This window comes from Nylanderia fulva, unplaced genomic scaffold, assembly GCF_048542155.1.
Source record: "Nylanderia fulva isolate GAGA-0341 unplaced genomic scaffold, ASM4854215v1 Scaffold4, whole genome shotgun sequence".
Taxonomy (NCBI): domain Eukaryota; kingdom Metazoa; phylum Arthropoda; class Insecta; order Hymenoptera; family Formicidae; genus Nylanderia; species Nylanderia fulva.
In genome coordinates, this window is record NW_028190476.1 from 26,088 (window position 1) to 41,027 (window position 14,940).

A 14,940-nucleotide genomic window follows, 5' to 3' on the forward strand; every position below is an offset into this window, starting at 1 on the left:
AAATAATTTTGATCTGATTTTTTTCAAATGTGTGCTTTATAATTAAAGATGAAGAAAATGAAGAAGAAATCTCATTACCAGGCATGCATATATAACGTAATGTGCACTTGAGTGCACAACATGCCATGGAAAAGTAGCGGATAGAAGAACCCCACCTAATCCGGATTGCAGGCGCGGCCTTTCCCTTCGGTCTATAAAGCCACTAGAAATTCACATTTACTCAACATTCGTTCAGCGCTCCGTCACTCATTTGCTCTCACCATGTGGCTGCTTATTTTTATAGGTGAGTGCGATATATTACGTTTTAAAAGAATAACATTTTTTCACAAGCTATTTCACTGTAAAAGTGCTTACAACCTATTGTTTCCATTGTTTTTTTTCATCTGCCCTGTGAACAAAACATTGCGAAGTGTATGTGCGACGATATTTCACGCGTGTGTTTCTTATTGCAACACGTGTGTGTTTTGTGCAAAAAACGAATACTGTAGAATAGGAACATTCATAGAAAGTTTTAAAAACTGCATTTCGGATTATTTTATCGTACCATACAAATATATAATTTTGGTATTTTTTAAATAAGAAAAGTACAAGAAAATAGCTCAATTTGCGTTTATATTATTTAATAAAAATTATGTGTGTGTGTGTGTTTCTAATATATTATAAAGGTTTAAATAAAGAAATTTTATAGAGATTTCATATAAGATTTCGCTTATTATAGAAATGTTGTATATTAAGTTATTAATAAATGACACAAATACATATATATAACACTTCAAGCTGAAATCTCTACACAATATAAAATTAAAATGATAATATCATCCCGATAAAAAATTTTTTATATATAACAATATAAATATATTATACTTCATCTGCAATAAATATAGAGCTTTAAACTAGAAAACACTCATCATTTTCCATTTGACCGACAAAATCAAGGTCATTATTACTAATTTTTTAATTTCCGAACAGCATCGAAAATTAGAAAGTTTAAGCTAAATGATATCTCACAAGTTGGATTTACTTTAATACAATTTTTAGCAGAAAATTTGGGTGGTCGATTTAACATGGAATAACCCATATCTACAATATAAATATACTATACATACATATCTGTACAACTTTGATTGTACATAATGGTAAATCTATTGTTAACAATTATAAATATGTAACATTAGAATGTTGGATAAGAAAAAATTTCCGCGTAATTTTGATTTTATTCAAAGTCTTATTTATAATTAAAACTTTACAATTTATACTTTATTTACATACTATATTTGATAAAAAATTCCACAGATGAAAAGAGAAAATAATGTACTGTGAAAAAAAATTTTACGAAAATGCATGTCATCACTTCCTATTCGGTTATACGATTATAGGAAAGTCAATTCGATTTCAGAGTCTATAAATAAAAATCAATACAGTTAACTTATAACAAGAGACAAGAATGTATAAAATGTAAAATCACTAATAATTTGCACCGACTTTCCAGATTATCGGCCGATTGTACTTCCGGTGTTAGATTTATTATACTTGCGTAAAGATAGTTCTAACGCTTTACATAACAAAGTGTTCATTTACATATCCAAAAATTATATTTACGTTTTATCATATTTAAGATTGCAAAATTTGTAGTTTATACAAATAATAGAACGCTACTATATTACGTTTATAGCTGTATATAGCTGTATATGTATATTCTATATTCTATATTCAATATAAAAGATTTTTTTACAATACTATTTATACATGTAATTGTATGTTAATACATCATTATTCTTTTTTATTAATATATATATTATATCATTTTAATGATATAACTAAAATATATTATCGGATTTTAAATTGATTCTAATATGTTCATTCTAAATGCTGTAGCAATATATCGATGACAATGTTTATGTAGTGATCAATAAAAAGTTGCTCTTCTGATACATGTTTATGCAGAAACTGTATACATATATTGCAATTTTTTAATTTTTCTACTCGATACATTTTCTATGTAATTTTATTCTTTTTGCGAATTTCTTTATAATCCCTTTATGATACTGCTTGCAAAACATCCTTCTCTTAATGCTGAGTTATCGGATTTTCTCACCTTTGAAAGGAATCTACGTAATGATGATTGCGCGAGAAGCCGGAAGCATCTGTATTTCATGATCTTTCGCTTCACGACAAAAAAGTATGAAATTAAGAAATGCATTTCCTTTCTATTGCGTGTTATTGACATGTTTCACGTCGACGCGCCATAAGAATAACAAGATAGATATTTTTATATATACTTATGTGGAGTGATATTACATTCTTGAGTTTGTCAAAATATTTGTCATATTTAATTATAAAATATTTTAAATTTTTGTATTAATTTTAATTTTTTTTAATTTATGATTATATGTACAGTATAATACATGACGTAGGGCGCGCGCGCGCGTTGTGTGTGTGTTTTTGCGTTTGTGTTGTGTTATAAAGATTATCTCACATTTTCTATTGAACAAGAAATATTATATTACTATAGATAGGTATATATATTATATACATATATATCTAATATACATATGTTTTAACAGATATGTATAATATGATCAAATGTTATATCTATAAAATTACGCAGATAGCTATATTTTCAATTAACTTTATCAATTGTTTTCTAAAACTTTTATATCTATATAATATAATGATAGTCTTGTTTCTAGTGATAATTATGGTTGTAAAAAAATTACATTTGTCATTTTTTATATATTTAAATCGAGAAACGTGAATACTCGTCTCATCGCGATTGTTCTCTCATTTATATATTTACAGAGATTATTTAGATTTACTTTGAGCACAAAATTATTTGTTTTATAGATCACAAGTATGACACGATCAGGACAAAAAATCTCACGCTTATATCGCTATCGATTGAGAAATCCGCGTCAAACATACTGTGCAAACGAATGGTATCGCCTTTCTAACACAGTTCGAAACTGTGGCTACAACAACCAGCGTGCAAACTGAAAGTAGTCGAAAGGAAGGTACTTTCGTACGCATGCATAATTATGAGTATAAATTTTATCAAGCGTGAAAATATATCTAAAATTCTTTTTTACATCATTATTTTATAGTGTAGGATGATATTTATCTATATAGAAATGTAGATATTAAAATTATAAATGTAGACTCATATATTTGCTATACATATGTGTATATACATGTGTGTGTGTGTGTGTGTGTGTGTATTTACACACATATATATATATCATCCGTGCGAGCAGGTATGAGTACGATAACCCGTGGTCGAGGCGGAAGTCTGCGCGCAGCTAGAACGAAAGCTAGAACGAAAAGTGAAAACTGTTAGTAATAGTATACGACAGTATATGCTCGTATAACGCTGCGCATACCATCTTTTTACGATATTTCATTCTCAAAGATCTTTTATTATTTTTGTTTCAATAAGTTTTTATTTTATTAGTTTTATTTTAAGTATGCTTTTAATTTTCTTTATTCAATCTTATAATACAATTAGATTAGCAATTTTACGATTTACTTAGCTATTAAAACATATATTAAGTCTAAATTTTTTTACATTTTATTTTTAATTATTAAAAGCTACTATTGATATTTGAATATTTTTCGAACAACAAGAAGCATTGAGTATAAATAAAATGAAAACTGCATTTAATGGTAAATATATAATATATATTGTATATTATCTTGTATGTAATATATCTCGAATTTTATTAGATATTCTTCTATAATATAATATCTGAAATAGATTTTTAATAAATATAATAAGTGGTAATTCCTTTTTTAATAAATTTTTTTGCTTAATTTTTTTTTCTTGTAAACAAGATTCAATTAAAAAAAACTGAATATTATTTTAAAGTATCAATTTGCAAGAAAATTTTATCTAGACATTTTCTTGACATAATAAAATCAAAATAGTGTACGAGGCCTTGAGAAATCTCTATGTCAATCTAATTGTATATAGGAAAGATTATACGAGAGTGAAAGGTCGATGATATTATTTTGCATTGTTTCAATTGCATCACTAATTTCATTTCTAATACAGCATATGGCTCGAACAGATTGACTTTAATATGTTATAGTTTTGAAAGACAGCTTGTGTTCGCATAATGTTGATCAAACTTTTGTTTAATGATAATTATGTTGATGAGAAGACAGAGAGAGAGAGAAAGAGAGAGAGAGAGAGAGAGAGAGAGAGAGAGAGAGAAAGAGAAAGGAGTAAAGATAGGAGAAAAGACATAGAAAGTTCTGACTTTGTAAATTGCTATACTCTTCTCACAGTGAGAACGTTAGACCACACTTCCGATGTTACGCAAATATAATAGTTTGAAGCGCGAAGGAGGTCAGATATAATTAATATTTTTATGTGGGAGCACAGCCAGGAGAGAGTTCGTTCATTAGAAAATATCTTTCTTTTTCGACACGTTCTCATATATCAATCTTGCAATATTAAGACATCCAATTAGAACAATGCCACAAGCTATAATTTGTTGATTATAATATAAAAAGAATGTTTTTGTAACAAATTCAACATAGTCTTATTTAAGATTACACAATGTAGTCTTATATAAATTATTTTATAAAAGCAATATTAATATAAAATCTTACACGAGACATATTATTAAAATACTATTGGAAAAATAATTGTAATCTGTTAATTTTCTATATTGAATATTTTTATATTTCACAATTCCCATTAAAAGTCATTCTCATTTCTTTAAAACCCCGTAAAAAGAATATCTGAGCTTGTTATTTATTTGTACAAGTTTTTAAAAGTTACGTAATTTAATAATTGTCAAAAACATATATAACACATTAATTTTATATGCATAAATAAACAACTAACAATTGGGACAGCACAATAATAGAATATAAATATATAAATATAAATATATAAACATATATAAATGTGTTAGAATAATATAAAATATAAAATATCGCAATCTCTGTGTCCACGACTGTACATACATTGTTTAACACAAATTATGTAACAATTGTTAGAATTTTGGTTAGAAGATACACAATATACAGAACAAAATGAGACATTATTTTTAAATAAATGAATCGTAATCTACTATGATTACAATTTATATAATTATTATGTTATAACATATTACTTCTATATTACAACTTTTACGCAGCAGAGATGCAAACTCTGCGAAGCGTTAATTAGGTAAGATTTGTTAATCGCGCGGGCGCGCGCTCGCGGAATGACGGATATTACTTAACCGCGCCTTCCACCTAAGGACGCGTACATAGTATTACTCAACGCAGGAAAAATTACTCACATCCGCGGAATCTCACGGACTAACAAAGGAAGGAAAGCTGACCGGACTGCGTACACGCTTTCCTCTGTTAAGTAATTTCAAAAAGATCTGCATGATCGCGTTCAAACGTGGTAGTTAAGGGAATGAGAGCAAATGCGCGACAAAATTTTTTCGTTTTTAATTATTATTAATTATTATTATTATTATTATTATATTATATTTTGATTATTCTTTAGAATCCTTGACAAAGTTGACATTTCTTTCTCTATAGTAAAAATTTTGAACAATTGTTATATTGATTAAAACATTTTGTTTTCTATTATTTTACTTTGTTTTTACTTTTTTTGCTTTTTTTACTTTTTTTTTACTACTTATTAATATTAAAAAATTTTGAACAATTGTTATATTGTTGTTATTATTAAAACTTTTTTTACATTATAGTTTAAATGTCTTTTAAATTATAAATCAAATTTTTTAATATAAATCAATCAAAATTTACCTAGCCTTTAAAAAACTCAATTGACATTAAAAATCAAAATAATTTAAAAAAATTTTTTTTTAATTAAAATAAATTTAAAAAATGACATCACATATTGATGATCTTATGATATCGCCATAATTTTGAAAATACACTTATCAATTTAATTAATTGCAAAATTTATTTAGACTAAATGCAAAACTTATTATAATTGATCATTCTTTATTAATTTTAAACATTTATTCAACTTTAAACAAGAGATGCCATAATCTTTTAGAACTTTATGGAAACACACACACACGCACACAAATATACATACATATTGTGTATCCCATTTTAACTTGAAATTTCTTAGAAACCAAGACTTTCATCAAAAAATGTTTTATATACAAAAATTGTAGGATTTCGAGGGAGACATCTTGTTGTAAACATAGTTATTCTAAGTAGAGGTATTTTAGAAGTTATCTTTACTTTTTTTAAATGGAATTACTCTATACTATTTTTACATAAATTGATTCCTCGTAATTTTTGGCATACAAAATTGTTAGAGTTGAATAATCGAAAAATTAATGGTTTAGAGATATTTTATACTTCATTCTGACAATTTTGTCAAAATAATAAATATGAAATATCTCGTAATATAGTAATTTTATATATAGGGTGTTTTTAAAATTGTGTCAGAGATTTTAAATGTGTATTCTAGGAATCAAAATAAAAGAAAAAAGTTCTTATAAACATTTGTCCAAAAATGCTTTTCCTCCGAGTCCCCTTAAAGTTGAATAAAAAGATCGAAAAATGTATGTGTGTAGCTCTCGGAGACTTTTTCAACATTGAGAAAAAGACTTTTGCAGCAATCTGAAAAAAAGTCTCCGAAAGTTACAATATAATTTTCGATTCCCCCCCCCCCTTTCCAACAGAAGGCAATAACTCGGAGGGAAAAGATTTTTGGACTTATATGTTTATATAGAAATTTTTTCTCTTATTAGACTTCTAAAATACACCCTTAAAATCTCTGATCTCATAGTTTTAAAAACACCCTGTATATATATGTAAAAATGTTTATATATATAAAAATTATATATATATATATATATATATTAAAATGTATATATGTATAAAAATTCTAAAAAATATAGTGCGTGAATGCCTTATATAATACAATAAATGCTAAATTACTTCCAAATTATGTATGTTAAATATAATACGTTTTAATTTGCCAGGAAACTGTTTATAGACTTATTGTAAGTATATTGATCTTTATTTATTTCTTTCCACGACGACGAGATACTTGAAAACGTTGAAAGCAAAATCCGTGGGAAGAATTTCTCGAGTGCACGTTCGATTGTAACTTTCTCTGCATTGCTTTCCCAGCTCTGTTCTGAGCACTCGCGGTCAAGCAGAACGATATAAACGTCACTTCTACGTTCAATTATTCGATGAGTATTTCAAAACAATATTTAAATGGGATTTGACATCTGCAATAAACGATAGAACAAAATTCTTAAAGGGATGGACGTATTTTATATCACACAAATAAGATGTCATTAAAAAATATATATATTTTGTAATAAAAGATATTTATTGAATAAAGAGAAAATTAATTTGGATAACACGCATTTTTTTACATAAAATATCTAAGAATAATCAAAAAGCATTTCTATATCCCACCTTCTTTTTCTTATCTCATTCACTGTTTATATACGTTACGTTATTTAAAATTAACAGGTCTCTTGACAGTCTCCGTTGGAGAAGAAACCATTGCCAATATCGCGAAGAAAACGTCATCGGACAATGTCGATGATATTGTCCTGCTGGAGATCGATATCAAAGATCCTGTTAAAAGGTCACCAGTTTCCGGTAGCACCATTTACGAACCTCCAGTCAGCCAATTTGTTGTTCGCCACGGTGATGAAAGCAGAGAGGTATGACATAATAATACTAGATCCTTTAAATTTTAATATTGTGATTGATTTCACCGTTAAATGTTTAATATCAAATATTTCAATAATCAGTGTCATTGTTTCAATCATTAGTGTCATTGATCAACCATGACTATTAATCGCTTATTACCCATTAACGTGTTGACTAACTAGCCATGAACAGATCATTTTTCTATGATACTTGAAACGAATGGCAGCATACAGAGAGGAACGCCTAGGTCCGCCTTCAAGATCTAGGCGTTCTGACGCAATGTGATAGTAGTCATGGCTCAACTCCACATTACTTTCGTTACTTGTACGAGGATTTTCATTTCACCAGTGTACTTCGAGGATAGCGAGAGATTGTACATTCTATGTTACAAGACTTATAAAATATCGAACGCCTCTCTATTCCCTATTAAACTCGTTAATCTCTTCATAAAAGAAATAAAGTTCATATAAACTTAAAATATTAGTACAATTATTAATTATTATCGATTTATGTTATTTACAAACATTGTGTGCTGCATTTTGAGAATAAAAATAAATAGAATTGTTATATATAATAGATATTTCAAAAATCTAGTCATTATATCTATATATGTTTTTATGTATGTATACATATGTATATGAGTGTATATGTATATGTATGTATGTACGTATGTATGTATGTACGTATGTATGTATGTACGTATGTACATATGTATGTACGTATGTATGTATGTACGTATGTATATATGTATGTATGTATGTACGTATGTATGTACGTATGTATGTATGTTTGTATGTATGTATGTATGTATGTATGTATGTAATATTTAGTTAATCGATTAATATAAATTGTCTTAATTGATTTAGTGTGAGAAATCAATTCGCCAGTATAAAATTAAAACCAAAAATAAAAGTATGTAATATTAAAGAAACGACCGATACTGGACTAAAAAGGCTTTATTCTAATTAAAATGTCATGACGTTTCGACCTAAATCACAGGTCGAAACGTCATGACATTTTAATTAGAATAAAGCTTTTTTAGTCCAGTATCGGTCGTTTCTTTAATATTACATACTTTTATTTTTGGATTTAGTTAATCGAGTAACGAATAGGAAAAATTGATAAAAAAATTGAATAAATATTTCATCGAAACAGTAAATGTTCTATATTGTATGTATTCAGTATATGTATATTCAGGCCTCGATTATATTCCTGTTTCAGGGCTAAAAGAAAAATTATATTAGAAAGGAATCGTATAATAATCTATTCATACATAATGTATTTCTTGCAACCACGTAAATTGTAAGATCTACAATAATTCTTTTCTCTTTTTATCGCTATGATATAAATCTTAAAATAAGTTCAAATAATTTTATATAATATATTGTATAAATTAGACAGAATTTAATTTTGTTAGAATATAAATAATATAAATTATATAAATTAATTATAATAAATAATAGAAATTTATTTTGTAAATTTAAAAATTCGTCATAATGTATTACATGGCATACAAAACATAAATATAAATGTCGATATATTATTTATTAGTACATCAATTTAGTAAACAATGTCAAATTGATACATTGGCGGATTCATAAATTCCATTTATTTATATTCTGTAATTATATATTCCATAATTATATTATGTATTATTGTTGTATTGCTTTAAAAGACATATATATCTTTAAATACTTCCTGCGCGCTCGCTCGTGATCGCTTGGCAATACCGTACTCGAATGCAATCGCTCGCTTGCATAACTCGGCAAGTTTACACGCCTTCTAATCGCTCTGACCTGACAGTACCGATACAGCCACACCCACTTATAGCCGAGTATAGATTTCCAATTTTATCAAACCGCGAACAATTATATCTTCTCTGTGACCTTGCGTTACAGTGCAATGAGTCAAGAAGTTACGGTTTACTTTCGTGTTATTAGCTTCTTTATGGGTTATTGACTCATCTGCTGCGCTAATATACTCGCAAATACTTTCACGGAGCGATAACCTTCGACGATTCGCTTCCCATCTGTTCATAAGATCAAGTTCAACACTTAGATTCAACATTCAATCAAACATTACAGTAACTATCTATAATTACTGTTTCTTACGTTTGTATCGCTTTTAAATTATTTTTAAAAATCCTTGTTTATATCTTTAATTAACATTATAATATTTAAGAGAGTTGAATAGAGATAATGACTATATTACATATATAGACGACCATTGTTACACAATAGCTATCCATTTAATATATCCTGTTTTGTTTTCGACTGTATATAAGGCTGCACTTTGTGTGTACATAACTTATAATTAAAATTTTTTTTAAATAATTAAAAATTTTTTTATCTATTTAAAATTTGTCAAATATTACTTCACCTCACTTGTGTATAGCTGCCTTTACACACATTGCTAATATATATATATATATATATATATATATATATATATATATATATATATAAGGTGTTTCAGACTACTCGTCCATCCGTTTTATTTTAGAAACGGCTCAAAATTATGAAAAACCGCAAAATACGTATTTGATTATTTCAAAGAACTATTCTATTAAGAGAGTATTGATGATTATTCCTAAAAGCAAACGTTCCCCAAGAAGGAGACTCCCAACTCAAACATTTTTAATGAAACCAATCATATTGTAGTGTATCTGTTGAAAAGACATAAAATAAGAAAATTTCTGACCCAAACCGGAAGTTGATACATTGACCCGTTCAAAAGTTATTTAGGATTAAATTTCAAAGAAGACCAATTTCAACATATACTACGTTTTAGACAATCCCAAAAAACCGTTCAAGGATAAAAGTGTTCGTTCTTCTAAGTTCTTTCCATAAAAAATTCAGTTTTGATTGTTTAATATTTTTATACAATATGGGTGATTCCATATATTTGAATTGAGATTCTCCTGAGGTACCCTTGAAAAGACAACCCTCGAAATCTTCTTAAAAGAGTAGTCCCTCGAAATAATCAAACACGTATGTCGCGGTTTTTCATAATTTTGAATTATTTTCAAAATAAAAAGAGGTAGACGAGTGACCTAAAACACTCTATATAACTCTATACATACATATATATATATGTGTGTGTGTGTGTGTGTGTGTGTGTGTGTGTGTGTGTGTGTGTGTGTGTGTGTGTGTGTGTGTGTGTGTATGTGTATATATATAATAAATAAAATACTTTGTAAATTTCAGCTGTCGCCCGAATATTTAGCTGTTTTGCAACAATTTACCGGAAGTGAACCGCAGCCGTACACAAGCTCGAGTAATGTGGCTCAACGCAGACCGCTTCCACCTTATGCCAAACAGCAGCAGGCGTTACAACAAGCATATTACAATTACCGCAAACCTGCCGTAGTTCCTCCCAGACCGAGAGCTCAGTTGCATCCACAAGCATTAGCTCAGGTCGAAGCTGTAGCGCAAGTTCAAGCAGATGTCGAGGCACAGCATCGTGCTGCGGCATTGCAGCAGGCTCGCGGCCCGTCCGGAGCATCCACGTACCAAGTAGAGTCTTACACCTCACCGAAATTAGGCACTTTTGAGCAAGAATTACTACAATTAGTATCCGCCAATCAGGCTCAAGAGTTTAATCTAATTCCGGCACAGTCTAAAGGAGATTATTCACAACAAGGATATATAAAATCGACAGTAGCACCGGCGTCTCCGCAATTACCCGAGCAATATCATATTGAGACTAGTCCTCCCCCTCGTTATCCACCGCAGCAACATAGAGTTGCAGCGACATACCAGTCGATTGAACAACCAGTTCAGCTTCAATATCAAACAGCGCAAGCAGCAGATTACGCGACAAAGAATGTTCAACCTTTTAGACCGTCCCCGCAATATGATTATGTAGATGACGGTGCACAGCTAAAAACCCATCAAGCGCAAGTTCAGGCTAATACTGAGGAGAATGCCAGGGCTCAGGCCCATGCTGAAGCGCAAGCCTTAGCTTTCCAAAAGATCGCCCAGGCATCGTATCAGAAACATCACGAGGCTGCTCTGGAACAAATCAGAATTGATCACGAGAGATATAGACAGCAGCAAACCGCTTTAGAACAAATTCAACAAGGAGATCACGTCAGCGAAGCCGGACGAGCTCATATCGAGGGTCGACTGGAACCAAAAGATCCAGAGGCTGCTTATAGAGCCAAGTTAAAGGCACAGGCAGCTGCTGAAGCCGCTGAGGCCAGAAGACTTCAAACAGATGCTGAATATAAGGCTCATGCCGAAGCTATACGCCAAGTCGAAGCTCAGCAACATGCTCATGTAAAAGCCCAGGAAAAGGCTCATCACGATGCTTTAAATTTTGAGAGAAATCAATTACGTGCCCAAGCCCAAGCACAGGCGCTGGCACAGGCTCAGGCCGAAGCTTTGTATAAAGTATATCAACAGTCACGCGCCAAAGCTAACAGCGAGATTCTGGCAGCCGCCCGAGCCCAGGCTGAGGCTAAGAAAGTAGATCCCGACGGCACACCAGTCATTCAGTACCTTCTACCTAATACTCCCAAACTTCCGTCTCCCAATAATTATTTTACCAATGACGACGTAAACAAGTATCAGGTTTCCGGCTCCACCTATGCTCCTAGATCAGTAACTAAGCCAGAGTCTACTACTACATCTACCAACCGTGATTCCAGGGTTGAAGAACAAATTTATATTCAACCTGTTATCAATCAACCTCGACAAGTGCACAAACTGAAGGTTACACCGACTCAATCCTCCGTCTACATTTCTCAGTCTGGTCTCTTGAAAAAGTCACCCATCAAGTCTCTCACTATCGAGGAAATTATCGATCAAGATCAAGCAAACAATCCTCAAGTTGTACGTATACCCTCGTCTAAAAATCAACAACCTTTGAATCAAGAAGAATTGTCTGCCCTGATTAATGCCGGTTATAGCGTTACTCCGATACCTCAAACAGTTAAATCAACACAGCAAAGCTACATGCCGGAAAATACCTCCGCCGTTTATTACTTGAAGAAACAACGGCCAGTAGCTAGGCCTGAATATGTCGCGTATGAGGAGGTCATACAGCGATCGCGAAGACCCACTAGAAAGAATACATCTGATCTCAAAGAGGACAATATCAATACTAATGAAAAGATTACTTATTTAGTTCCCTTGGAGCCCAGTTTTGGTACAAGACAACCGTCATTTAAAAATAACGAATAATAGTCGCGTAGACTTTCTTGTCGTCAAAAAATGATAGCAAAATATTAGAAACTTTCCGAAAATGTTATTTTTCTTCTAAATTTGTTTGTTTTGTATCATGTATAATACTATACCCGATTTTTTATCCAATCTCATAAATAGTAAGTATATACATGAAATCGCTCAAGAAAATATTCCTTATGAGAGAATTATTTAAATTTCCTTGCTTTTTCTTTTTAATTTTTATGATTTGTGAATTTTTAGGCGGTTGCACGAACAAATTTTCATATCAATTTGTTAATTTTCTTCACTATTTTGCGACTAATAACTTTTTTAAACCTATTTTCAATGTTTTCTTATTTAGTCTATAAACTTATTGTCAGTAAAGAAAAAAAGAAAATGTTCCGTTTGTGTACACAATTTATGCATAAACATTTTGTACACAATTTTGATCCTGAACATTAATAATATTTCCTTGATAATAGATTTTATCAATTATATTATGGATAAATTATATTAAATTAACTATATTTGCATCTGTTAAAGAGTTGAAGAATGGAAAGCAGATTTATGCTGATTTTATAAAATAAAATAAATTATAAAATTACATCGAATATTTTACAGTAGATTAAAAAATCAAAGTAGCACTCATGTATAAGAGAAAATGCAGATAAGTTTATTTTATTGTACATTATTATATAATAATTGGCATATAATCGGAAGTATTTTGTAATTTAATGTTACGCAAGATTGTTAGAAATTTATTCGTGTGACGGTATTGAGTCGAATAATTTTATTAATTTATATACTTTTTGTAAATATGTAGTAGAATTTTAGCTAATAAAATTTTTTTTAAATTTTGCTTTATAGTACACATGATGTCTTCCATTTTCAAATATTTATCAATACGAAAGAAAACGAAGTACTGCTTGCTATGAAATCTTATCTTTTTATTCAAATTACTTACATTGCCTAAATACACAATAGGAGAAAGGTTAATTTAATAAATTAATTTTATCGTGTAGTATTTAGTAAATTAATTATTTTGTAATATAATTTAGATAATGTTTGCATGATGTTAATAAGATTTACAATCTTATTTATCATTCATATTATCAAATACATCATGTCAATTTATTCATCATCACAATCCCTTAAAATCTAATTATCAAATAAAAAAAGAATATCAATAATTTCAGAAAAATATTTTAGAGTACAATTGTACTAAAGCATCATAAAAAGCATGTAATAAATATAATGTGACCTTTATCCTATTACATAAAATAATATTATTGTAATTAGTATTGTTTAACATTAAACCTTACTCAACAACATTAAATTATATTTATATTGATCATGTGCAAGTGTATGGATACATACCGGTCATTAGCAAAACTCTTGCGCCTGCAAGAACTCATGTCGCAATTCTAGTTTATAAGAAAACCATCTTTTTTTTTCTTCCAATATTTTTATAAAATATAGAATTGAGAATATTGGTTTTAATTTGCATCCGCTATCCAAATTTTACAATGAGTATTTTTCGTCAGAACGGAAGAAAAAAAAAGATATTGAACAGAACGTCTGTATAATGTTTCGAAAACGACAAACAATTACGTTTTATAAATAGTCTTTGCTAATTTTGCTCATATTTTGATAAAAATAAGTCTATAATTAACAATGACTAAATTATTGAATGCGTAAACTTTTTGACCATATTTTTTTATAAAAAGCAATATTTATTTTTTTGTCGTAAATAATATGTAATATACATGTAGAGAGCAATGCTTTTTATGTTATAATCATAATGAATAAAGAACTTTTTCATAATAGCAGTGAGACTTGTGCGATAAATAATAAATTTTTTATAATGTATTGGTTGTACACATTTTATATAAAATTTGTAGTTTTCCTCATTTCTTCTTTTTTTTTGCCGTTTATCTCACTTATTATTAGTTTTGCTTTGCTTTACACACTACATATGTGCATAAAATGTAACAGTAAAAATATAATAGATATACATGATAAAAAAATCAATAAAAAATCGATAAGATTTGAAAAAAAATTTTATCGTTTCCTATCGTAACCTATTGTTTCAATTTTTATATTCCGAAAGAAG

The 14,940-nt window shown here is 29.4% G+C and overlaps 1 protein-coding gene across 1 annotated transcript; it reads left to right on the forward strand.

Annotated features, from left to right (window-relative positions):
* Window positions 1–206: 206 nt before the first annotated feature.
* LOC114944674 (uncharacterized) lies at window positions 207–14,664 on the forward strand. Its single transcript, XM_029320690.2, has 3 exons — window positions 207–283; window positions 7,474–7,670; window positions 10,866–14,664. Exons 1-3 carry the CDS (start codon window positions 262–264, stop codon window positions 12,843–12,845), a joined length of 2,199 nt encoding a protein of 732 aa, XP_029176523.1. The 5' UTR covers window positions 207–261; the 3' UTR covers window positions 12,846–14,664.
* Window positions 14,665–14,940: the final 276 nt, after the last annotated feature.

Coding starts and splice junctions, on each gene's coding strand:
- LOC114944674 (XM_029320690.2), top strand. CDS start 262: ATGTGGCTGCTTATTTTTATAG. Junction 284..7,473: donor GTGGCTGCTTATTTTTATAG/GTGAGTGCGATA, acceptor TAAAATTAACAG/GTCTCTTGACAGTCTCCGTT. Junction 7,671..10,865: donor ACGGTGATGAAAGCAGAGAG/GTATGACATAAT, acceptor TGTAAATTTCAG/CTGTCGCCCGAATATTTAGC.